This window comes from Haliotis rubra, unplaced genomic scaffold, assembly GCF_003918875.1.
Source record: "Haliotis rubra isolate DU_JTF1 unplaced genomic scaffold, ASM391887v1 Scf209, whole genome shotgun sequence".
NCBI classification, from domain to species: Eukaryota; Metazoa; Mollusca; class Gastropoda; order Lepetellida; family Haliotidae; genus Haliotis; species Haliotis rubra.
Window position 1 is genome coordinate 1,414,654 of NW_025766103.1, and position 27,915 is coordinate 1,442,568.

The window sequence follows — 27,915 nt, forward strand, 5'->3', positions numbered from 1 at the left end:
CTGCATGGACCCTAGTTGGATTTATGTCACTCCTTCAGCCGCTGGCGATTGAAGACAAATTTAGCCGAAATTAAAATGACAAGAATACTACATTTAAAACATAACTTGTTTGAGTTGCATTTTAGAAGTTGAGACGCACAATATGGAACAAGTTTTTATGGATAACAACTTCTTTATTTCGTGAGTGCGACGTTTCGATACAGATTCTTGTACCGTTGTCACTCTTGCTTGTAATATGTAAATTTCAACTCGTCCATATGTTTGTTCTCATGTTGGGATTCAACTCTTCAATATGTCAGTCCTCATGGAGGGATTTATTTCGTCAATATGTCAGTACCACATGTATGTACTCTAATTGTCAATGTGTCTCTGCCACATGTATGTCCTCAAGTCATCAATATGTCTCATCAAGGGATTCAACTCTTTATTATGTCTCTACCATATGTCATCAAGTCGTCAATATGTCTGCACTCATCAAGGGATTCAACTCGTTATTATGTCTCTACCAGATGTGATCAAGTCGTCAGTATGTCTGTACCCATCTGGGGATTGAACTCAACTCGTCAATAGTTGTGCACCACATGTTTGTAGTCAAGTCGTCATTATATCTTTAACACTACATATCTCTTTTAACGTCAATATATATTTTTCTATGCCCTCAACCCGTGAATGTTTCTGTACCACATGTATGTATTGAAGTCGTCATTATAGTTGTACCCACGTAGGGATTCAAATCGTCAGTATGCCTTCACTCGTCAATATTTCAGTATGTATGTACATGTATGTACGCAACACGTTAGTAATTCATTTATTCATTTTACCTGTCACATGTTAGCACCATGTGAAACAAGAAGCTCCAGCACGTGTCGTAGTCCCAGTGTCTTCGCTATCGAGGCGGCTGACTCTCTCTTTTCATTCTTTGCGTTGACGTCCACAATACCCTGCGACAGGACATATTCCACAACCCCGACATGTCCTCCCCGACAGGCCAAGTGAAGGATGTTGTCACTGCGTGCATCTCTGAGTGTCAGATTAGCTCCTTTTTTCACGAGTAACTCAACCACGTCTTTATGTCCCCTTCGCCCTGCAACCATCACTGGTGTTTTGTTGTCATTTGCTCTGCTATTGATGTCTTCCGTGTCCTGTGACAGGACATATTTCAGCACCTCTACATGTTCTCCATGAGATCCTAAATGCAGGATGTTGTAACCGTGTACATCTCTGAGTGACAGATTAGCTCTGTGATCGACGAGTAACTCTACCACGTCCCTATGACCCCATCGTCCGGCTATCATCACTGGTGTCCTGTTGTCATTTCTTCTACTGTTGATGTCCACTGTGTTCTGTGAGAGGATATATTTCGTCACCTCCACATGTCCTCCCGCACAGGCATAGTGAAGTATGTTGCTCTTGCTTCTATCTGTAAGTGACAAATTAGCTCCACGTTTTACGAATAACTCAACCACGTCTTTATGTCCCCTTCGCCCTGCAACCATCACTGGTGTTTTGTTGTCATTTGCTCTGCTATTGATGTCTTCCGTGTCCTGTGACAGGACATATTTCAGCACCTCTACATATTCTCCATGAGATCCTAAATGCAGGATGTTGTAACCGTGTACATCTCTGAGTGACAGATTAGCTCTGTGATCAACGAGTAACTCTACCACGTCCCTATGTCCCCATCGTCCGGCTATCATCACTGGTGTCCTGTTGTCATTTCTTCTACTGTTGATGTCCACTGTGTTCTGTGAGAGGATATATTTCGTCACCTCCACATGTCCTCCCGCACAGGCATAATGAAGTATGTTGCTCCTGCTTCTATCTGTAAGTGACAAATTAGCTCCACGTTTTACGAATAACTCAACCACGTCTCTATGACCCCTTTCTCCTGCTACCATCACTGGTGTTTTGTTGTCATTTGCTCTGCTATTGATGTCTTCCGTGTCCTGTGACAGGACATATTTCAGCACCTCTACATATTCTCCATGAGATCCTAAATGCAGGATGTTGTAACCGTGTACATCTCTGAGTGACAGATTAGCTCTGTGATCAACGAGTAACTCTACCACGTCCCTATGTCCCCATCGTCCGGCTATCATCACTGGTGTCCTGTTGTCATTTCTTCTACTGTTGATGTCCACTGTGTTCTGTGAGAGGATATATTTCGTTACCTCCACATGTCCTCCCGCACAGGCATAGTGAAGTATGTTGCTCCTGCTTCTATCTGTAAGTGACAAATTAGCTCCACGTTTTACGAATAACTCAACCACGTCTCTATGACCCCTTCGCCCTGCAACCATCACTGGTGTTTTGTTGTCATTTGCTCTGCTATTGATGTCTTCCGTGTCCTGTGACAGGACATATTTCAGCACCTCTACATATTCTCCATGAGATCCTAAATGCAGGATGTTGTAACCGTGTACATCTCTGAGTGACAGATTAGCTCTGTGATCAACGAGTAACTCTACCACGTCCCTATGTCCCCATCGTCCGGCTATCATCACTGGTGTCCTGTTGTCATTTCTTCTACTGTTGATGTCCACTGTGTTCTGTGAGAGGATATATTTCGTCACCTCCACATGTCCTCCCGCACAGGCATAATGAAGTATGTTGCTCCTGCTTCTATCTGTAAGTGACAAATTAGCTCCACGTTTTACGAATAACTCAACCACGTCTTTATGTCCCCTTCGCCCTGCAACCATCACTGGTGTTTTGTTGTCATTTGCTCTGCTATTGATGTCTTCCGTGTCCTGTGACAGGACATATTTCAGCACCTCTACATATTCTCCATGAGATCCTAAATGCAGGATGTTGTAACCGTGTACATCTCTGAGTGACAGATTAGCTCTGTGATCAACGAGTAACTCTACCACGTCCCTATGTCCCCATCGTCCGGCTATCATCACTGGTGTCCTGTTGTCATTTCTTCTACTGTTGATGTCCACTGTGTTCTGTGAGAGGATATATTTCGTCACCTCCACATGTCCTCCCGCACAGGCATAGTGAAGTATGTTGCTCCTGCTTCTATCTGTAAGTAACAAATTAGCTCCACGTTTTACGAATAACTCAACCACATCTCTATGTCCCTTACCAGCTGCCCACATCAACGGTGTTCTACCAATTCGGTCTTTGCAATCAATGTCTACCTGTTCCTGGGACAAGGCGAATTTCACCTTTGATAGGTCGCCGGACGTTGAGGCGTTGTAGACGAAACACAGCGATGGTGCTGTAACACAATGTTTAACACCATACACATCTTTGATAACAGTTTTGAAGGTAAAAGGAATAAAAGGTTGACATCATATAATTCCGGAAAGTGATTGTCATTACCTTTCTCAGATCAGCGGGTTGATAATGGGACAAAGGATGAATGTTTCATTAAGATGGCACAAGGGTTACAACTTTATTCATGCAAAGAGGATAGTAGTTAACTGCAGAGGCTATGGCTCAGTGTGACATTAGTCACCTAAAACTGTGTTTATGCAATGGACGTTGACTGAAATCACCAGCATGGGGAACAAAACTGGAAGAATAATTCAGTTGTTGTTTATACTATCATGTTTTGCAAAGCAGAACATATAATTTCTTTCAGCAATTAAAAATACAAAATAGCATAGATTATGAGTGAAGTATGTTATGGATTCCTGTCCAACTGATGGTTTTCTGTTTATGTATGTATACGTGTGCTTGCGGTCGTTCGGGCGTGTGCGAGCGTGTGTATGTATGTTTTAGGTAGGTAGGTTCTTTTGTATGCATTGTCACGCATTAATTCCAAGTAGGAACTTAAGATGTAATCAGCCCGCAAAAGAACATGATGTCAAAGCAACAAACAACAAATAAATGAGCTGTAAGAACAAATGTATTATTAAGAGAACAAAGTTCAGAAATCAACACATAGGTATCACAAAGGCAGTACAAAATACAATGGCAATACAAATTCGAAGGTTAAGATGAAATGTGATTTAAGGGGCAAGACAACGAAAATCCAAGCACATTCTACAACATTTTCCGATACTGAGATCATGTCTGCAGTCAAGACTCACCACCATCACGTGAAAACACATCAGCAATAACTTGGTCTTTGCCTTTAATGCATGATGTCTAAATCAAATTCTTGGAAAGACAAGCTCTACCACATTCGTTTTGTTTGGTCTTCATTTAAATTGAGTGGATTGTGATCACTGTACAATTGAATAGGAAACAAAGTAGTACCAAGGTTATGACAGAACCGACAACAAAGCAATAGGTTTTTTTTAATGGTGGACTCCTTTCTCTGAACAAAGGGTATTCAAAGTCTGATGCATCTTCCACCAACAGGATGTCACTGGCATGTGCACAATTTGAGGCCTGCAGAAAAGGAAACTTCCTGAAAATGACTTTGAGTTTCTTAAAAGCAGAACTTTGCCTTTGCTGTCCCAAACAAATTTTACTATTTTGCAAAGCAAATTAGTGAAATTAAATATCGGACAAACTTGATCTTAGTAACCAGCCATGGCAAGATATCTCGTACGTTCCTTCTAATTTTTAGGAACTAGGAATTTTGAAATAGATTCCACCTTCTTTACTGGCTCTACCTGACCTATAGCATATTAACCTAAAATTGTAATCGTGCTTATGCAACATCACCCTAACTAAATTCGCAGTTAGCTTGGCTTAAGTGAGTCTTTCGAGGAGAGCATGGTTCCTATTTCGGTGTCCCTCACATCACATGGAATGAGTGATGGTAATATCGGTGTCAATTTTCACCAGATTGAGGTTAATGTCGTTTAGGAAGGCTGAGCTCCAATGACATTACTTTGTATTGATAAAAAGTATCTGGAGTAAACAAAAATATGTAAACCATTTGGTACGCTCTGTCAGTAGAATCTGCCAATACCCCTTCATTTTATGTGAACTTACGTACTTTCCACGTGCTGATCGATCCGGTCGATGCAGAGATCAGTTCTTGGTATTGGGTTAGAGTCAGTTTCAGAAAAAGTCTGGTAAATCTACGATTTAACCTCAAACAAATAGCAAAAGAATGTATTTTGTGATAAATATGTTCATTGCCATTGTCTTCATGATATATTAGAAGTCTGGCACCCGTGAAGATCACCTCCTCGTGATGGGTGCTGGGTAACGCTAAGAGCTATTCAACCCCCCGTATGGACCCGGGGGCATATTTGGTCCGAACAGAACAGAACAGAAATGTTATTCTCAAAAATCACATATAGAGACACAGAGAACATACAGCAATTTGGCACATATTCAAAACATTGAGGAAAGTCCCGTTTTGATACATTTGGCAATTTTAGAGTTAAGTGGTGAATAGTCACATATCATTAGATAAACAAATATTTCAAGAGTAGGATGCTTACATAAATATTGGGGAAGAAATTGATGTATGAGGGCATTGAGTGCTGGACAGTATAATAGAAAGTGAAGTTCATCACAGACAGATGATGAACAAAGTTGGCAGGTTCTATTACATCGTTCGATGCCGTACCAACGTCCTGTTCAAATGGGCAACCTGTGGTTTGAAGTTCTAAATTAATTAAGTTAACCAGCGTCTATAGTATTAAGGTAATTGTAACAAATAAGGTTCTAAAATTAGTGAATGCTTATACATTATATAGTAATAACCCTTCGATGAGTCGACAGCAGAGCGCCACCATAACTGCTTAAACTGATCAATTAGAATGAACTGTACATTATGTTTAAGCCAAACAATGCTAGGTACAGATTGGCTGAGCCAAATATAATACAATCCAGTATCCTGGAGGATACGCTTGACACTTGATAACAATGGAAAATTAAAATCAGCATTTGAAGAATATAAAGTGTACATGACATGCTAAAAAATTGTATTTAAGTTCTCATTGCAAACATAACATTTTGAGTGAGTGAGTGAGTTAAAATTTAAGGTCACATTGGCAATATTGCAGCCATATCGTGACGAGAACAGGTGATATCAATAGGAAAATCAGTAAATGTATAACATAAAAACCTGTCATCGAAAGACAGTAAAACAACTAGAATATCACACATATACAGGTAAAACTAGTAATTAAATCTGAAACATTCTAACTATAGGGGACAACACTATATATAAATAGGCTATAGATCGCCAACAACTGAAGGTAGATCACCATACCAGGGACCATGGGGACTTACAGTACCTTTGCTACCTACATGGACCCTAGTTGGATTTACACCATCCCTTCAGCCGCTGGCGAGTGTAGGAAAGTTTAGCCGAATTTTAAAGGAACAAATACACTCTGGTAAGCTTAAATTTAACTTTGAAAGTTTTGGAACTTACGTACCTTCTCAGGGGGACAATAACTTTACGATACTTTAACCCCCTTTGAGGGTACAGCCACTAACAATGGCAGTTGCAAATTCATACTACCATGTTTAAAATACCATTTATCTATTTACAAAACACATTATTCAAAATTTATCTAATAATTATATTTCCTTTAAAAATTCAAGTATTAAATGATTATTGACATTGTAAATACGATCTGTCAATGTTTTGACATTGAAATACTTATCCCTTGTGATGGAAAAATCAATACAGTAAAGCAGGACATGCTTTACCGAGATTCTCTCATCACAAGGGAAGCAAAATGGAGGATCTTCGCCTTTCAACAAATATTCATGTGTATACCCTGTATGGCCAATGCAACATCGTCGCATGATGACCTCTTCAAATCTGGACTGACAACCTAAGTAGGTGTAACCAATTTAGGGTTTTATTTCTTGTTATTTATTGATACCTACTTGGGTGTCCCACTTCTTCTGCATCAGATCACGGATGCAGGTTCTAATGCTCTCTTTGTAATCAGAGTATGGCATAAGAAGAGGTGTCACAGATTTGTTGAGCAATGCCTTAGCAGCAAAATCAGCCATTGTGTTACCAGAGATTCCACGGCGAAGTTTTAAAGATGGCTTATCGGCCTCAATGTAGACACTCTCAATGGGAGAGGTTCTGAAAGACCCAAGACAAAGTCCTTGACCCTGGTGATGGATAGAATCAAGTAGTTTGAGGTTGTTTTTACAGGCCCCACCACATACGATACAGCAGTAATCAATGATCTATACAAATGAAGAAGGGTGGTTTGGTCCCCTCCCGACTTTGAACTGGAAACGACTTTCAACAAGTCGAGTGCCTTCAGGCATTTGGCTTTTAGATGTTTGATATGTGGCAGAAAGGTTAAATGGGAGTCAAAGATTATACCAAGGAATTTATCTTCCTTGACAACTTTGATGGGTGTGCCATTTAATGACAATTCGGGATCTTTATGGGGTTTGTATTTCCTACAAAAATGTATGCAATTGGTTTTGTATTTCGAAAATTTAAACCCGTTTTCCAGACACCATCTATGAATTTTGATGAGATAAAGTTGTAATTGTCTCTCAATAGTTCGCATATTTTTACCACGACAAGAAATATTACAGACAGACCGACAGACACTTTATTCGGTAATATACGGCCTTATGGCCTATTTTACAGTTAATATAAAATGTGTTTGTTTTTTAATGTCACGTGAGCACACACTGAAATAGTTATCTAGCAATAAATATATGTTTTAACAATGTTGCAACTGCATGTATAACAAGAGGATTGTGAGAGTTTAATAAATTTACCATTAACATATTGTTTTTATGGACATGTATAATGTGTAGAAGATATTTCTCCCTCAAATCTTTATATTTATCACAAACTAATAATACATTGAATTCATCTTTAATAAAACCCAATTTACAGTTTGCACATTTAATAAGGCCAATATCGTCTTGTTTATACCTTCTGGAAAAATTGACATTAAAATTGTGTAGGGAAAGTCTAAATTTGCACATGGCTCTTATCAAATCCTTATTTCCTAATGACGTTAAATACTTCTCTGGTTCTATAGCTGACTTAATCGAATTCTAATGACATAAAAAGGATGAAGATGAAATACTATTGTGCCAGGTTTGATAATACATAATCTTTGTTTTAATGAAAATAGAAATAACTCTTCATCATCAAAGTCTTGCGCAATCCAAACAAAAGAATACCCACAAGCAAACAGCAAAGATCTAACATTTGAAACCCAGTTACAACTGAACCGGCCTCCAACAAACCTGAACCAGCACCTATTCGTATCTCCCTCCCCTTCATAGGGAAAACCTCTCACCACATCAGCCGTCTCCTCAAGCGAGAAGCAGGCATCGAAACCTACTTTACCACCTCTACACCACTAAAACCCTACTGAAAGCGAATGGCAGGAACACCTCCAAACGACAACATCAACCCAAATGTGTTGTCTATAAAACCAACTGTGACTGTGGCGAGGCCTATGTTGGCGAAACCTCTCGACCCATAAATATTAGAATCAAAGAACACTTATCATCCACCACTAAATCTGATAGAAAATCGGCAATATCAGACCACATCATCAACTGCCCCAATCACAACATAATTTGGGACAATGTGGAGATATTATCCAAAAACCACCAGGACTTCACCAAAAGGAAACTTGCAGAAGCAGTTCAAATCCGGAGACACAAGCCCTCAATCAACAGAGACCAGGGATATCTCATCCCTTCTGCATACAATGATCTCATAAAAACAACAGATTAGAGCACCTCAGCCATCATTGTTAATTAATCTCATCAGCATGGATATTTTGTTTTTACCTCCACCACCATTGGCTTCCCATTGTCACTACATTATTGCCACCGTGCCTTGTTGTTGTTGTTAATCCCCCTGATTCAGTCCTACATGTTGTTATTACTTAATCCCTGTTCATGTATGTAAGTCTGTTCTGTGCTGTAGTACTTCACTCTTGCTTGACAACGGTATAAGAATCCATACCGAAACGTCGCATCATATATAATAAAGAAGTTGTTATCCATAAACTTTCTTACTTTCTTATTGTACAGAGAGGCGTTTGATTGCTCTAACGAATCCACCATTACCAGTGAAAAGTACACCAAGATACAGATATTCATCTGAGATGTCAATAGTTGTACCATTTAGCGTAAAAGTGTATTTCTTCTTACAATATCCTTTTGAAAATATAACAACCTTTGTTTTTTTCTAAATTCACACTGAGTTTCCATTCTTTACAATATTGGTCAAACACATTCAAAGATTTCTGCATTCCATCACGTGTTTCAGCTAAAATGACAGTATCGTCAGCGTAATGCAATATCGACAATTTCATACCAATCTGGTCCTCAATAAGCTTATTAACATGTTCGAGGCCAGTTACATCATGTTCATAAAGAAAACACTCAAGATCATTTATGTACAAAGCAAAATGGAAGTGAGATCGATTTTCACCCTGTCTTACCCCAATCTTACATGGGAAGGCATTTGTTACTACATCCTCATGTACAACTCTAGATTTTATATGCTCATACATATTCTTTATGATACAGAAACATTTTCCATCGATATTACTCTGAATTAATTTATACCAAAGTCCAGTTCTTCAAACAGTATCAATAGCTTTACTAAAATCAACGAAAACACAAAGCAATTTCTTTTAAAATTTTTGATAAATGTCAATCAATGATTTCAGAACATAAATTTGATCCATCGTAGAATATTTGCTTCTAAAGCCGGCTTGTGCCTTACTTATTAAGTCAATTTTGTCTGAATACTTTTGCAGTCGTGCACTTAAAATGGAATTGAAAAGTTTTTCTAAACAACTTAATAAAGAGATTCCCCTGCAGTTACATGGTTCAGAAGGATCCCCTTTGTTTTTATAGATTGGCTTTATATAACCAACTTGCCAAGCTTCAGGCACTACACCATTGTTGAAAACACAATTCAAAAGCTTTACATATACAGGCATTAAAACATGGGTGGTTGCCTTTATCTACTCATTATATATGTTGTCTACACACCCTATTGCTGGTCTTTAGACCGAATTGGGCAACCTGTTTACCGTGGGAGGAGTCTGGTGGTTGAGGGCACTGGTTCAAGGAATAGCCTTCCTTTGCCCAACACACCACTTCGCCCTGTACTTCACATAGACGGTGGTTGAATGGGCCCGGTTCAATCAATCGGCTGGTCATGCCAGGCCCTGTGCATAGATTGTATGTAACTGCACAAAATTTGATTTGGAATTGTATAAATTTGAGTATTGGCACCCTTTGTTTATAGAATAGCATTTGACTTTGTAACATGTTTATTATGAACTTTGCCCAGAGTCTCATGCCCAGAGGGTGGTGGCTCATGGGCCACTCTGGTGGAAGAATGAATATTTTAGTTATTCTGCTGGAGAATATCATCCGAGTATCCTTGGTGCTGCAAATTGGAGACCCAGTTGTTTTTAGCATTGTCTTCATGATACTCCGTGGTGGGTGGGGAGCTCGGATGATGAATCTTTAAACACTTAACCATGGCTTATGAAACTCCCCTCAAAAAACAAAACGTCCTCTTGTCACTGAATCCTGATGATGATGATGACCATAGACAGCCTAAATCAAGTGACTATTGGCCACGTTTCTTAGTGATGGAGACTCGAGATAACACAAGATTGAAGTTGAATCATTTTGCTGTACAAAAAGCCATATAAAGCATAGCCAGTTATGTGAAAAACATTAAACATTTGCATTGAGGGTCATTGCTCATTGAGTGCAGCCAAAGGCAGCAGGCAACTAACCTGATGACTACTGAAACGTTCGTCAGCATTCCGGTATCAGTCTCTCCTCATAGATCACTTAACACTAGCAAAGGAATCGTTAGAGACCGAGATCGATTGTCCACTGACATGTTGGAACTTGATATTTTTTCTGAAATGAAAGTACATTATCAACTCCTGAAACACTTACCAGAATCATGTTTAGAGATGTTCTTACACATTTCTGATGATATTTGGACGTCAGGGGAATTTCCTTCCTCATGACGTGATGCTATAGTAGTACCATTACCTAAACCTGTACGTGATCATACAGATCCGTCCAATTATCGATCGATTTCATTAACAAGCTGGAACGCATGATAAATAATCAACTTGTTTGGTACTTGGAAACTAATAACCTGATAACAGATATACAATGTGGTTTCCGTAAAAACAGAAGTACTGTCGATCACCTAGTTCGTTTGGAATCATTTGTTAAACACGATCTAATTTAATAAACAACACGCTGTGTCTATCTTTTTTAATCTTGAAAAGGCATATGACACTACGTGGAAATATGGCATTTTAAGAGAGTTACATGGCTTCGGATTGCGAGGCCGTTTGCCTCAATTTATAGCTAACTTTTTAAATGACAGACAATTTCAAGTCTGCGTGGGTTCTACCCTGTCTGATCATTACAATCAGGATCAGTGTGTCCCACAAGGCAGTATTTTGTCTGTGACTTTATTTAGAATCAAGATCAACAGTTTATCAAAGGTTTTAAATGATTCAATTGATGGATCACTTTTTGTGGATGATTTTAATATTTCTTGTCGTGGTAAAAATATGCATACTATTGGACGGCAACTGCAGTTGTGTTTAAACAAGATAAATAAATGCAGTCTTGAAAACGGCTTTAAATTTTCTCAATCCAAAACTAATTGCATACATTTCTGCCGTAAATACAAACCGCATAAAGACCCTGAACTATCTCTAAATGGCACTCCCATCAATGTTGGGAAGGAGGCCAAGTTCTTGGGTACTATTTTTGACTCACACTTAACGTTTCTACCACATATTAAATCTCTTAAAACTAAATGCATGAAGGCACTTGACTTGTTGAAAGTCGTTTCAGTTCTAAGTGGGGAGGGGATCAAGCTACCCTCCTACATCTATATCGATCACTGGTACGTTCCAAACTTGATTATGGTTCCATCGTTTATGGTGGAGCCTACAACAGCAACCTCAAACTATTAGATTCTGTCCACCACCAAGGTCTAAGACTTTGTCTTAGGTCCTTTACAACTTCTCCTGTCGACAGTCTCTACGTCGAGGCCGATGAGCCATCTCTTACACAACGCCGTATAAAATTATCCTCGCAGTATGTAACAAAACTATATTCTAATGAGTCAAATCCTGCATTTAACTGTGCTTTTAATCCTCTTTATGAGGATCTGTACAACAAAAAGCCTTCTCTTGTTCCACCTCTTGGTTTGAGAATTAAACCATTCATTTCTGCTGCCGGAATTGAGCTGGAGAATATATCGCCTTCCCGTCTTCTTTGTTCTCCTCCATTGGCAATTGGCGAGGCCAGACGTTGACTTAACATTAGCCACATTTAAAGAATCCGAAACTAATGATTTACAGTATAAACCAGAATTTAGTCAATTAAAAAATAAATATAATACATATATATCCTTATTTACAGATGGGTCCAAGGATGGTGGTGCAGTGGGATGTGCCACTGTCATTGGATCAAGACAATATCTTCTCGACTACCAAATAATAGCTCTATTTTCACAGCAGAAGCTAACGCCATATTAACAGCTCTTAAATATATAAATAAACACCGTAAATATAAACAATACATAATCTTTTCTGATTCTCTTTCGTGTATTCAGGCTATTAAAAATCTTTCTTGTAAACATCCACTTTTAATAGAAATTATTGAATTGTATAATGAGCTTGCTACTGGCCAATGCGACATCGTCTTTTGTTGGTTACCCAGCCACGTTGGCATTTCTGGGAATACACTGGCTGATTTTGCTGCTAAGGCAGCACTCAACAAATCTCTGACACCACTTCTTATTCCATACTCTGATTTCTTCATTTCTCTGACACTTGAGCTGTTCATTAAGCTGGCAAATGAGCTGGCTTAACAACGAATCTAAAACGTCAGAATTGCCTAGCTGTTGGCTGTCATAGTCAGCAATGGCATCAAACCTTACAAAGTCACATCACTTCTATAATGATATTTTCTGATCATACTGACATGACAATGTTGTGTACTATACGATTGTCCGGTACTAGTACTTTCTCACCAATAACATACGGCTAATGGTATCTGCATGTGATGGTAGACGAAGGATTGGCAAACACTCTAACACTAATGGTCCTATTTATCAGGACTGATACTTCTCACTGGAACCTTCTTTTCATCGTGTGCTGGTATATTTTCTAATTATTACTAGCTTTCAAAAGCCTAGTCGGGGCTGTGGGGTAGCCTAATGGTTAAAGCGTTGGCTCGTCACGCCGAAGACCCGAGTTCGAATCCCTACATGGGTACAATGTGTGAAGCCCATTGCTGGTGTTCCCCGCCGTGATGTTGCTGGAATATTACAAGAAGCGGCGTAAAACCAAACTCAGTCAGTCAGTCAGTCAAAAGCCTAGTCCAAAATGATGAAACATAGTCCAACAAACTCATTTCATACTGCCGCAATTACAACGAAACTATTGCTTTTTCAAATGTTTCAATGGTCCACGAACATAATAGCCAAAGCCAAATCGGTTAAAACCTGACGAAGTCTGAATCCATCACCGCACAGCAAGAAATGAATGCCTTCATCCAACTCAGTCTCAAGACAGTGAGTCTAAATGGTATTCTTAAAGAATCTGATGGAATCTCTCCAAAAAGGTGCCTGAGATTAAGGATGACGCGCTAGACTTAACCGGAGTTATGCCTAATTAATGCATGACGTGTTGGTATACCGCTGACGTGGAATTGGAGCCTTGATCTCTCTGAATAGTCCCTGACAAACTAAGCACAGTGAAAACCTTCAACAAAGCCTCGATAATGACATAAGCTATAATTTTCCGCAGAGGAATATCTTCTCAAAACCTTGATGTCAGCATGGCCTGACAGGTTTTACAACATCCAACCAAATCATGCTACAAATTAGGCAATAAATGTAATCAGTTTTCTTCCCACCTAAATGGCATGCCAGAGGAGTTTCGTGTGCCAAACTCAAAACATGTTATTGGCATTGCCTCCGTGGGCTAGTTGAAGGGGCATCTGTAAAGAGAGTGGAATGACCCCAACCTGCGAAAAAAGAACCAGTAGTATTTGTTGTGGCCCTCTTTCAATATCCACAGAGACTGCCTCTGTGGCGTATTTCATGGGTCGTCTGCTAGGAGAGTTGACAGTCAGACCTTAGGCACCTGGCAGCGCCACATAAATGCCATGCACCGTCTGATAGAACGTGCTCTCTATTCCGCTATAGTTTCACACCACGAAAAAGGTCCTGAAAAGTCTGCAATCAATAGATATTTGATAAAATTTACTGTAGCGGAGTGGAATGGTGTTAGGCTGTTGGCTCTCCGAAACAGCTTCTGATGTATCTCTAGTGTTGTGGATGTACACACTAGTAAAGGTAAAGTTAAAACACAACAAAGAAGAAAGTGGAGAATGGCTTCACAAGAATAATACAATGAACGGAAATGTTCAAATGGTTCATTCATTTTTGGAACCGGGAAAAAACGTTATTGAAAAGGACAACATGCCCATACACAGGGCTGATGTAACAACTCAGTGAACAGTTGTAAATACAGGGTGTGACCACCATATGGTTGATAGAATAACTCTATGAACAATGTCAATTTAGGTTGTGACCACCACACGGTTGGTGTAAAAAGTTATGCTCTGTCAATCGTTTGCATGCGGTTCTGACACCAATTAGCAAGTCTGTGATTGTCCGAGCTGTAATTAATTAGTTTTTCATTCTCTTTTGTATTGCCTGTCCCCGTGCACCCAGCTTCAACATCAGCAGAAGGTGAAACAGCTGATACAACGGACGTTCTCCTGAATACTGAACACCAAACACTGCCTTATTATGTCGATGTAGTTGAACCGACAATTGCCACAATTTGTTTTAGAGTTACATATAAAGATCTTCAGGAGCTTCAGATAGGCTGGAACCTATAATGCATCGCCATTTCTTGTAATTCAACCTCTATCAGGACATTTCACCCATCATGTACACGGTATTTAACACAAAGTTTGACCATGAATGTGAGTAGTTGTAACATATGAAGGAACTGCTGGAAAAAGAACTGCACAACAATGATTTACTCTCATGGTCAGCATTCACTACGTCCCAAAACTGATTATATAGCAGTTGGCCTCATTCCACTGTTTCTGAAGGTGCACATACCTTTTCATCATACGTATCATTAATCCAGGGCAAATACTTGTGCTGCAGCTGGACCAGGAGAAGCCACTCTATGTCATTGCCAAAACAATTTAGTGGAAATTTCCAGAATCATTTGGTGATGTTCCTAAACATGTTTGGTAAATTGCATCTTAAAAATAACTTGCAAGAACAAGACGTGATCATCAGATCACAGCAGCTATAACACCGGGCAGATGGTCCATATAAGGAAACAGTGAGTGAGTTAAGATTTAAAGCCACATCGGCACTATTTCAGCCATATCGTGACTAAAACTAGTTCTAAATGCAGAATACATACATATAATACATAAAACCCTGTCAACGAAGGACAGAAAAAGTACTAGATTACCACAAAACGATTTAAAATTAGCTAGCAAATATCTTTAAAAGTAGAAAACAAATTTTGGACAATACAATGTAAAAATGGTCTATTTATCGCCAACAACTGAATATAAGGAAACAGAGGCTTTTCAGAAGTAAACTTCTCAACTCTAGTGTCAAAATAGATAGTACTTTGTAGATTGTGCCAGCATCATTTGTTAGATAAATGTCATATGATCAGGTTCATGAAAAAGTCAGTTAAAGGAGCAATTGGACTGAGAGGAAACACATTAACTCTAAGGTAATGGATAATTGCAGGACCGGAATTGTCTTGAATGTTTGAAGAATATGATAACGTCGGATGGAACACATGAACACAGTCAATTGAATGCAAAATTGCTGATCAACCTTTCAACATCCGGTAGATCGTAAATGTCGTCATTGTTGACACATCTGAAAATAGCGATTCACGGCGATATTTGGTCTTTGTTTTGAAATGTGAAAAAGGGAAAATTACTCAGAGTATTGTTTTTCGCAAATGTCATAGTAGTATTCACGAATATCTGTTTTCAATGGTAGTTCTGAAACATCGCCGATATCACTGTTTTATCAAGGAAAGGCATGGTGAGAAATCAAACCGAAGAATGGAACTTCGTTAGCTATTTTTCGCTTTTGTGGCCAGCCATTTTTATATTGAAGATATAGCACTATACTAAAAACAAAGCCCATTTGATATGCACGTCCGCGAAGATGCCAAATGAAAATAAAGCTTTGCAGAGTACTTTTATCAGTGTTTGGTAAAAAGCAGAAGTATACTTCTTGCTTTTTTAAGGCATAACAAAATTTAGGACAACTCTAAGCAGCGTCTATTTTAAAACGCCTACGAATTTGCACTTGTATTTACAGCTTACGATAGACCATAGTTCTATGTAATTTTATGGCCGTAGGTCGTTGCAGTGCAGTGCGAGTGCAGTTCTCCCAGAACCATTTTTTGGGTAGGACAGTGGCTTCAAGGAACATCATTGACACTGGTTTGGAGGGTCAGACAGAAATTGAACCAGGAGCAATGTCACTATTTCATTAAAGAAAGGTATGGTGACAGATGAAACCCAACAATGGAACCCATAGTGAGTGAGTTTAGTTTTCGCACCTTTTATCATAACCAGCGATATCATGGCGGGAGACACCAGAAATGGGTTTCACTCAATGTACCAATGTCGGGAATCGAACTCAGGTCTTTGGCGTGATGAGCGAACGTTTTAACTACTGCTACCAACCCATAAATAAGAACGAACAAAGGACAGTGGTGACAACGAACATTATGGACTCCAGTAAAGAGAAGGGTGAGTGAGTTAAAATTTATTGTCACATCAGCAATATTTCAGCCATATTGTGACTTAAAATAGTTGTAAATTCATGATAAATGCACAAAGTTTAAAAACCAGTCGACGAAGGACAGTAAAACCACCTAGTATATCACAGTAGCAAGAAATAAAATTAGCCTTTATCACTAAAAGAGGATTTCAAATTAGGACAATACAATATACAAAAAAAGGAGGATCGCCAACAACTGAAGTTAGACCACCACTCTAGGGACCATGGTGACTAACAGTACTTTGGCTACCTGCGTGGACCCTAACTTGATTTATACCATCCCTTCAGCCATTGGCGATTGTACTGATATGTAGCCATGATAAAACAACAAATATTTTGCGATTAAAAACGTGTGTAGAGCTAAATAGACTGAAAGTGTTGGGACTTACGTACCCTCTCAGGAGGACAATCACTTTACAGTAGTCAAGAGAAGAAGACGTCCAATATGTATATCAGACTTATATACAATGCTAAATTGTAGAATTTGGGAGAAATTAGGTCTAAGTCTAAGGTCAAGCTTTTTCATTGCTTGAAAATCAGACATAGCCTGCTATCCTGGCGAAGTTGGGAAACATTAGATGTAACAGCAAAGCAGACCTCTTGTGCAACCTCAACATGTACACGCAGAACAAGACGATTCTGCAATTGTGCAATAATGGTGCAGATGCTTGACCCGACATCGTCTATAACATTCCATATTTGTCAATGTCTTGAATATGTGGACAGACAGGACATTGTTTGGTACACCAAGAAAACAGACAGCCCTGAAACTTTAACACGTTAAATGTGTTATTAACGCGAAAAATACAACAAAGCGTTGGTCAGAGCTGAAGAATAAACCCATCATGCCATGAAACTGGCAAAACTGCAAGTGTCAGTTTAGTGCTGTACATATTTCAGTGACAAATAAAGACTGAAGGTTGCTTTGATATTGTCACTTAAACGTTTTTGTATATGCCACATGGGTGTCACACCAGGAAGGGCTACGTGCAATTGATATATTGATGACAGACGTCCATCTGGTTGATCGTGGGTATCTTGCACCCTGAATAGACTACAGAATTTGAACAGATGATTACATATACTGTACTCATCAGAGGTTTCAGACAAATAGACGGGCATGCTGGATTGCTTACCACCAGGTAGATCCATATCGACAAATGTTCGGAACGGTTCAATTGTTAAGTTAGCCAAATGGTGTTTTTAACCCAAAATGCAGAGATTTTACCTTAAGGCATTCTAAAATAAGCCAAGGTTTGGAATCCTTTGTGAAATGTGATCTTCACGCAATTGCTGCTCTTCTTCAAATGTGAGATGAAATCTTCCCAAGATATCTTGTTCAGAATACACTGTAATGTTGCAGAACAGGACTAGACATGCTCGGGCCGATAGCAAAAAGCACACCACACTCCTCTACTGAATCGTCACAGAAGTAATGTAATATAAATACAACAATGTTGCACAATAAAAAAACACTGCCACAATAAAATGGTGCTGTCAGTCCTACATGTATCTGTTTCAATTAATAAGACAGTAATAAGGTTGTTTTATTGTGTGTAAACGTGTGTGTGTGTGTGTGTGTGTGTGTGAGGCTGTCTGTCTGTCTCTCTCTGGGTTATAGGATATTAGGTAGTAGCACAAACTGTCACACCTCCGGTGGGATGATTAACTGATAAGTCCACAAACTTGAGAGAAATCATATGAAACTGAACATCCTACACGTCTTTGCTTGAAACTCTTACCTTCCACACAGACCATTCCACCTCCATCATCTAAACACTGGGAAGTTTCATTGCAGACCTCGGATCCACAGGATTTGGTGAGGACCTTTAGAGTGAAATAGAAACGTCTGCCGTCTATCAATATAAAGTCAATCGAAAACACTTTCCGTTAAGCATACCATTTATTTTATCTCAATACATGTCAGTATATAGGGGGGGGAGTAGCCTAGTGGCTAAAGCGTTGGCTCGTCACGCCAAAGACCCGGGTTCGAATCCCCACATGGGTACAATGTGTGAAGCCCATTTCTGGTGTACCCCGCCGTGATGTTGCTGGAATATTGCTAACAGCGGCGTAAAACCAAACTCAGTCAGTCAGACATGTCAGTATAGAACTTTTCGACGGTAGGTGTAAGATCAACATATATCGGTATACAAATAAATTGTATATGGACATGTAACGGTGGGTTTCAGACCATGACAGCGACATTAATTGTCATGACGCCTGAATCAAAAGGCAATATTACAAATTTTCGAACTCCTGAAGGAAATTTCACACTGATATTGTTTTATGTGTTCACGGAGATAGCGCGCCAGGAGTGTCCCGGGTCCTTAATAGATGATACTTGTTGTTGCTCTGTCTGAAGCTCAAGTTCAGGGATAAAACAAGAACAAGTCAGCTTTACTCAGTATAGAGTTGTTTCTTCATGTTAAAACATGGGCATGGCATATGAGCAGGATACAGAAATACAACCGCCATTACTCTGAAATCATAGTACAGCGACACACATACACAAATCTACGCGTATCTATTCAGACACACGTGCACACACACACCAACAACTCTACACACAATGACATGTGAAACACACATCATGAGACAGTAATACATTGGATTCATCCTCGTGACAAAAGCATAACTTACATTGGAATGATTCTTTGATGATATAATGGATCCGCTCGTCCTTTCAATCTTTTTGGATCTATCACTTGATTGATGACAGGAAGCGAATATAAAGGAATCTTCAATACATTCAACTTGGCAAAACTTCATGTCAACATTTCTAAACAGATCAGATCTGCGCATCATTTTCTCTTTCATCTGAAGTCCACATTCTCTTGTACTGCATGTTGAAAGTACAACCAGGAAGTAAACAGTTACCGTCAGGGCAACCTGCACTGTACACAGTGGCATCGTTGTAAACCATTCACTGTAGACTGCTGGTTCCACACACTGAAGAGGAATACAACACGTAGGTAACGAGATTGCCTCCAGGTGAAAAATTAATTCTAACTGGTTACCACGTGACATTTTACCCTTAGCAACGAAGACTAGCAAGAGATCAATGCAACGTACATATCTGATCGGGATCGAGTTGTCAGGCTCGGTGACGTGGTTTGACAAATGTCATCATTCCCATTTGGGGTGATCGCTGCACATGTTTCAACACTTGCTGTGCAAATATGAGCGCCCCCCACACCCCCACTCATTCCGCACAACACACACACACTCATTCACGCACACCAACACAAACACACACACACCATCATCTCACTATCAGTCCATGCTCTTACTTCATCAACATCCGAACAGGCCGGTCCCTTCCCCTATCATCTCACTAACAGTCCATGTTCTTACCTCATCAGCATCCGAACAGGTCAGCCTCCTCCCCTATCATCTCACTAACAGTCCATGCTCTTATCTCATCAGCATCCGAACAGGCCGGTCCCCTCCCCTATCATCTCACTAACAGTCCATGTTCTTACCTCATCAGCATCCGAACAGGCCGGCCCCCTCCCCTATCATCTCACTAACAGTCCAGACTCTTACCTCATCAGCATCCGAACAGGCCGGCCCCCTCCCCTATCATCTCACTAACAGTCCAGGCTCTTACCTCATCAGCATCCGAACAGGCCGGCCCCCTCCCCTATCATCTCACTAACAGTCCAGGCTCTTACCTCATCAGCATCCGAACAGGTCAGCCCCTTCCCCTATCATCTCACTAACAGTCCAGGCTTTTAGGCTCTTACCTCATCAGCATCCGAACAGGCCAGCCCCCTCCCCTATCATCTCACTAACAGTCCAGGCTCTTACCTCATCAGCATCCGAACAGGTCAGCCCCATCCCCTATCATCTCACTAGCAATCCAGGCTCTTATCTCATTTGCATCAGAACAGGTCAGTCCCTTCCCCTATCATCTTACTAACAGTCCAGGCTCTTATCTCATTTGCATCAGAACAGGCCAGTCCCTCCCTATCATCTCACTAACAGTCCAGGCTCTTACTTCATCAGCATCCAATCAGGTCAGCCCCTTCCCCTATCATCTTACTAACAGTCCAGGCTCTTATCTCATTTGCATCAGAACAGGCCAGTCCCTTCCCCTATCATTTCACTAACAGTCCAGGCTCCTATCTCATAAGCATGTATTCTGTCATTTGACTAATAGTATGTAGTTATCTTGTTTTGATTTTGATTTTCCAGGGCAGGGGCAAACAGAGGCGCAGGAGGAAACCGAGGTCTATGTGGGTAAGGAAATGGCTGTCTGACAAAAGTAAATAAGCGTTATGTCCACTCCACAACTCTACTTGGTGAGCTGAGAACCGAAGATAAGAAGGCATTCTTCAATTACACAACTTCAAGGGCTTCTTTTCCAGTTTGCTCATGGCCTTAGTTGACGCAGACTACAGGTTTCTGTGGATCGATGTTAGCTCAGATGGCTCCAAGCAATGATGGCAATATCTACAATGGATCAGTGAGAAAAACATAATCAACCTGCCGGATGAAAGCCTTTACCTGGGAGTGATGATCCTCTGCCTTCTTACATAGCTGGGTACAATGATTTTGGCATCCACGGGCGTCTGATGTACCCATTTTCTATCCAGCCTTTAAATATATTCCATACTTTCTAATTGCTGTATTCATCCTCGTGACAAAAGCATAACTTACATTGGAATGATTCTTTGGAGATATAATGGATCCGCTCGTCCTTTCAATCATTTTGGACCTATCATTTGTTCTCTCGTTACGATATGGCTGGGATATTGTCGATGTGAACTCACTCACTCATTTTCCATCCGAAAAATGGAGCAACATGAGAGATTATTTAATTATTGACTCAAGAGCCAGGCGTGTATTTGAGAATGCTTTGGGCATTCTGGCACACACGTTGTACAAAGTGCTTCATCAGCTATTCTAAGCCTTCGTCTTTATAGTGTAAAAAATACCATCCCGTCACATCAAACTCATAAACTTAAAGTTCAGTGCAAAAAACATAATTCCATAAACATGCAGAAAGATCATCAAATACTGTGTCATACTTCACATCCTTATCAGAATGAGATACCCTGCTGCTCACACTAACCTAATGGACTTCGAGGGCCAAACTCATAATGTGACCCCAGGCACCTGGAGAAAGGACAAAGTGTTGGTTGACGTATAGAAGGTCAGCATTGCTGGCACCCAAGAGGGGAGACAGATCAGAAGACATCTGGGTCATTATCTGGCATCCAAGGCTGGCTCAGTGCCATGGCAGGGCAAGATGTTCGTGTAATGAATATGCCTGACATTATTCTCACTATACAGTGACATTCTCTTGATTCTCGTAACACTGATATTGTCGTGATTATGAAAAGAATTGCGTAAGATATGTATACCATGTTATTTTTGCATACTGCACTGTTACTTGATCAGCAATATGTTAACTGAGCATTAAATATGTTTTTCAAACGTTACATGTATATTTTTGTCTGTTTTACTTTCTAGTAAAGATAAAATAAATGTTTGAATATAAATGATTCTTAATTTTGATAATTATCAAATTTATGGCGAAACATTTTATAGTTTTAATATCTTAAGTTTTCCAACTTGTAAATGTCACAAATGATAACTATAGTAACTTGTTACATTTCTGATAACATCAACATTTAACACCCTTCCCTAACACCCCTGATATTTAACCTTATTGGGAATTGGGAGACTGTTCTGGACTATGACTTGAACTAGGGCTGGCAACCCTCTTGGCGGTTCTCGTCCTCCCACCTCTCCCTCACAATGTTATAACAACGTTTCTTATAACTTGGTGCCACGATGGAGTTTTCTGTTAAACTTTTCACTTTGAGATTCTTTCTTTACTATTCGGGGCGGCGGGGTAGCCTAATGGTTAAAGCGTTGGCTCGTCATGCCGAAGACCCGGGTTCGAATCCCCACATGGGCACAATGTGTGAAGCCCATTTTTGGTGTCCCCCGTCGTGATGTTGCTGAGATATTGCTAAAAGTGGCGTAAAACCAAACTCAGTCAGTCAGTCTTTACTATTCGACCCCTGAAGATCTATGTTAGAATTGGTCTTCGGTAACACATGCTTGTCGTAAGAGGCGTCTAACGGGATCGGGTTGTCAGCCTTGCTGACTTGTCATTGAATCCTAATTGCGTAGATTGATGTTCATGCTGTTGATCATTGGGTTGTCTGGTCCAGACTCGATTATTAACAGACCGCCTCCATATAGCTGGAATATTATAATAATAATATTAATAAGAAGCCATTTATAAAGTGCCTTTCCACGTCACAGGCATATGTTCAAAGCGCTTCCTGAGCTTTGGGCACACAACAAACCAACCAATTATATTTCTGCACTATTCAGCTCCAGCTTCAGAAAACATGATGAAACTGCATGCAAATTGAACACCAACATTTAAATGAATTTCTGCTTTGTTTCTTATACACTGTTCACTACTTAGAAAACTATTTAACTATTAACGTTAAACGGAACGTTAAGACAAAATATGTTAAAATAATTACTACCGCGTTTATTACGCAACTTTACCGTTTGGGTCGTCACTGGCCCTTTTTCTTTAGGGCACAGTGTTTTGTACACCTCTCTTCTCAGATTTCGGGACATGATCACAAGCTTGGCCATCGGAGTACAGGTTTCATCGAATATATATAGCAGTAAGTGTTTCACCAGTGACATCATATTGTGAATAACAGGGATTAATCTTTATTGGTTAAAATAAGAATGCGATAGCTTGTGGTTTCTGTGCAGATGGTGTTTATTGAGGCAGCATATTCAGAACAGAGAGGAGTGGCGATTCCAACAACTGTGCCGATAGATAAGGTATGCGCGATGCAATAATAAATGCAAACATCTTCCATCATGAAAATAGTGAAATAAATCAGAAAGGGTTGTGTTGCTCCTATGAAGGAATGACACCAGACATTTCATTATTACCAATGTTGCACCCACTCGGACTTGAAATTGCCTGTCGGTTAAACACTGTGATATAAAAATAGGTAAACGACCCCTTAAACCAAAATCATGTAAATCCTTTAAAATGCCATGCTTGCAGGTAGTATCGTATGCTTTCTCGAGATCAAAGAATATCGATAGTGCATGTTGTTTATTTACTATTGCATATTTGACAAAGGATTCTAAACGTACCAAATGAGCAATGGTGCTACGATTTTTCCTGAAACCACATTGAATATTTGTTATGAGGTTATTGGTTTCAAGATACCATGTTAACCTATTGTTTACCATTCGTTCCATGGCTTTACAGACACAACTCGTTAAAGATATTTATTGAAAGTCGTTTCTAATTCAAAGTGGGGAGGGGACCAAACTACCCTCCTACACCTGTATAGATCACTGGTCCTCTCGAAGCTTGATTATGGCTCCATCGTGTATCACTGCTGCCGGCATTGAGCTGGAAAATATATCTCCTTCTCGTCTTCTTTCTTCTCCTCCTTGGCAATTGGTTAGGCCACAAGTCGACCTAACACTCACTAAATTTAAAAAATCAGAAACTAACGAATTACAATATAAACAAGAATATAATCAATTAAAAAGTAAATATAATAAATATAAATCCTTATTTACAGATGGGTCCAAGGATGCAGGCGCAGTAGCTTGTGCCACGGTCATTAGGTACAAAACAATATCTTCCAGATTACCCAATGACAGTTCAAATGTCACAGCAGAAGCAAACGCAATACTAACAGCTCTAAAATATATTAAGAGACACTCCAAATGTAAACAATATATCATATTTTCAGATTCTCTTTCTTGCCTTCAGGCTATAAAAAATCTCTCTTGCAAACATCCACTTTTATTAGAAATTATTGAATTATATAATGAGCTTGCTACTGGCCAATGCGACATCGTCTTTTGTTGGTTACCCAGCCACGTTGGCATTTCTGGGAACACAATGACTGATCTTGCTGCCAAGGCAGCACTCAACATATCTGTGACACCACTTCTTATTCCATATTCTGATTATAAAGCTGACATTAGAACTTACATCCGAGATCTGATGCAGAAGAAGTGGGGCACTCAAGTAGGTATTAATAAATTACATGCAATAAAACCTTATATTGGTTACACCTACTTGGGTTGTCAGTCCAGATTTGAGGAGGTCATTATGCGACGATGTCGCATTGGCCATACGCGTTATACTCACAAATACCTATTGAAAGGTGAGGATCCTCCGTTTTGTATCCCTTGTGATGAGAGAACCACGGTGAAGCATGTCTTGCTTGACTGTGTTGAATTCCCAATCATAAGAGATAAATATTTCAAAGTAAAAACAATGAAGGATCTTTTTACAAATGTTAATTATCATTTGATTATTGTTTTTTTAATGAAATGATTTGTTTGATGAATTCTGATTATTGTGTTCTATAAAAAGATATATTTTAAAGATTGGAAATTTGGATTAGTATCTTAGATTGTTAGTGGCTGTACCGTCAAAGGAGGTTAAAGTACTGTAAAATGATTGTCCTCCTGAGAGTGTACGTAAGTCCCAATACTTTCAAAGTAAAATATAAATTTACCGTATTTTAAACATAGAATCTTTGTTCTTTTAATTGCCGGCTAAATTGTCCTACAATCGCCAGCGGCTGAAGGGATGGTGTAAATCCAGCTAGGGTCTATGCAAGTAACAAAAGTAATGTAAGTCCCCATGGTTCCTAGTATGATGATCTACCTTCAGTTGTTGGCGATCTATAGCCTATTTTTGTATTGTGCTGTCCCCTGAAGTTAAAATGTTTTAGATTTAATTACTAGTTTTACATGTATATCTGTGATATTCTAGTTGTTTTGCTTTCCTTCGTCGTCAGGTTTTTATAATATCTGTATATATGTTCTATTTAAATGTCAAATGTTCTCGTCATGAGATGGCTGTAATAATGCCGATATGACGTTAAATATTAACTCACTCACTCACTCTCATGTGTTGTAAACTCAGGGACATAACTGGATGAAGACGAATGTTTGGCGAGAGTTTCACCAAGCTTATTGGCAATGTCAGCCTATCAGTTAACAAATTATCACCGTCCTTTCAGTGATGAACGGTAGATTTGGAACCTTTGCCCTTTATTCTTTGTATCATGTTCCACACCTTTGACATCGGTGTGCGCGAATTTATTTTGGAAACATAGTTTTGCCAAGACTGACGCTTATTCTGTTTATAAGCGCGTCGCGCCTTGGCAGTTAACATTTTAACATTATCTAAATTATGGACTGTAGGATGTCGACGAAATTATTTTTCTGCTTTCTTCCTACACTTTCTGGCCTGTTTACATTCGTTATTGAACCATGGTTTACGAATATGTGGAACTGCAGAGGACTGAGGAATTGTTCTGTCAGCAATGCCATTAAGGATATCAGAAAACGACTGAATAGGATCTTCACTGTTCCTAAAACGATCATGAGTTCAGTGTTCAGCACACAGAGTCTCATATAATGACCATTCAGTCCTGCCGAAGTTATACTTCTTGATAAAGGTGGATCATCATCAGGGCTGATTGTTTTGAGAATGGTGGGGAAGTGATCACTCCCACACAGATCCTCATGGACCATCCATTCGAATTCATTATACAAGGTTGAATCGGTGAGTGATAAATCCAGGGAAGAATATGTTCCCGTAGCTGGATGTAGATAAGTGGCTGAGTCGTCATTGAAAATACATAAATTGTTATCGGAAATGAATTCTTCAAGGAGTTTACCTTTGGTATTAATATAAGCATTTCCCAAAATGGGTTATGTTCGATAAGATCGCCCATGATAAGACATGGCTTCGGAAGTTGATCAAATAGATTTTGAAGATCGGACTTTTGAATATTAGAAGAAGGCGGTATATACAAGCTGCATAATGTCAGCGCAATGTGCAGGGTCAGACGAACAGCAACAACTTGAAGATCCGTATTTAGAGTGACAGGGATATGAATGACGCTCTGATGTACCAAAATAGAAGCGCCTCCAGTAGTGAGTGAGTGAGTGAGTTTAGTTTTACGCCGCACTCAGCAATATTCCAGCTATATGGCGGCGGTCTGTAAATAATCAAGTCTGGACCAGACAATCCAGTGATCAACAGCATGAGCATCGATCTGGAAGCGCCTCCAGTAGTTTTATCGCCTGGGGGGAGGCGAATGATAATCATTATACCGTCTTAAGTTAAAGTTATCAGTATTTTTAAGAATGCTGACGGTTGAAGATCTCGTATGAGTAATTGTATTTCATTGAAGTTATTCTTCAGTCCTCTGCAATTCCACTGAATTAGATTGGTCAAGTGATTCATGGTGGTTTAATTGGAGTGAGTCCACGTGAATATCTAGAGGTGCAAATGTATTCTGTCTTCAAACCTCAGGAGATGAAGGGACAATAGGTTGTTTGTCTCTATTTAATCTGTTTCCTTTCTTCTGTTTTGAATTTTCACTGATTGGTTTAGAAACAGGCGTTTCAGATTGATGCTCATTGTGATTTTCTGTTTGAGAAACAGACGTAGAGTGTGTGACTTTCGAAATACTCTGAAGGGCTGAAGCAGAAGGAATAGGTTTACGTGATGTAACCCATGTCAAGTCGGTCTGACAGGAAACGGAGGACGTTGCTACAGAGCGGGTGACTGCAGCAGAGTAGGTCAGGTTTGACTGAGTCTGAGTTGATGGAGTCAACAGTTGCTTTGCCTCATGGTATGAAATATTGTTTTGGTCACTTGACTTTCAATATATGTGATTCCTGTTGATACACGGGACATGACCTTGATGAGGCAGAATAGGAACCATTACAGTTGGCGCACTTATATTCTTGCTCACAGTCAGAACCATCATGTCGATCACCACAACGATGGCAGACTGAGGAGTTTCGACAGGATTGCGAGCCAAATGTTGACATTCATAACAACGGAGTGGACTGGGGACATACAGATCCACTCCGATGTTGAAATAACCAGCTTTGATAGACTTTGGAAGAGATGAACGGTCAAAAGTCAGTAGATACGTGTTGGTTTTCACAATAATGCCTTCTTTCTTAATCGTGAATCGTTTCACTGCAGATACACCTTCATCTGCCAACTCTGAAGCAAAGTCCTCCTCTGACATATCAGCGAGACAGCGTGCTCTGTCTCGGATAATGCCACGACAAGAGTTTAGCGTCCTGTGCACAGACACAGCAACATCAAT

General features: G+C 39.7%; 1 protein-coding gene across 1 annotated transcript; it reads right to left on the bottom strand.

Moving 5' to 3' along the window:
* Positions 1–824: 824 nt before the first annotated feature.
* On the bottom strand, positions 825–27,834 carry LOC124276399 (ankyrin repeat and KH domain-containing protein mask-like). Its single transcript, XM_046712041.1, has 2 exons — positions 27,495–27,834; positions 825–3,226 (listed from the first exon to the last, which is right to left on the bottom strand). The coding sequence occupies exons 1-2, from the start codon at positions 27,832–27,834 to the stop codon at positions 825–827; spliced, it is 2,742 nt and encodes a 913-aa protein (XP_046567997.1).
* Between the last annotated feature and the right edge of the window lie 81 nt (positions 27,835–27,915).

Excerpts from the sequence above, each read along its gene's own strand:
- LOC124276399 (XM_046712041.1), bottom strand. The coding sequence starts at position 27,834 with ATGTCAGAGGAGGACTTTGCTTCAGAGTTGGCAGATGAAGGTGTATCT. Across the intron at positions 3,227-27,494 it reads TCCTATTCTGCCTCATCAAG|CACCATCGCTGTGTTTCGTC; the intron begins GTCATGTCCCGT and ends ATTGTGTTACAG.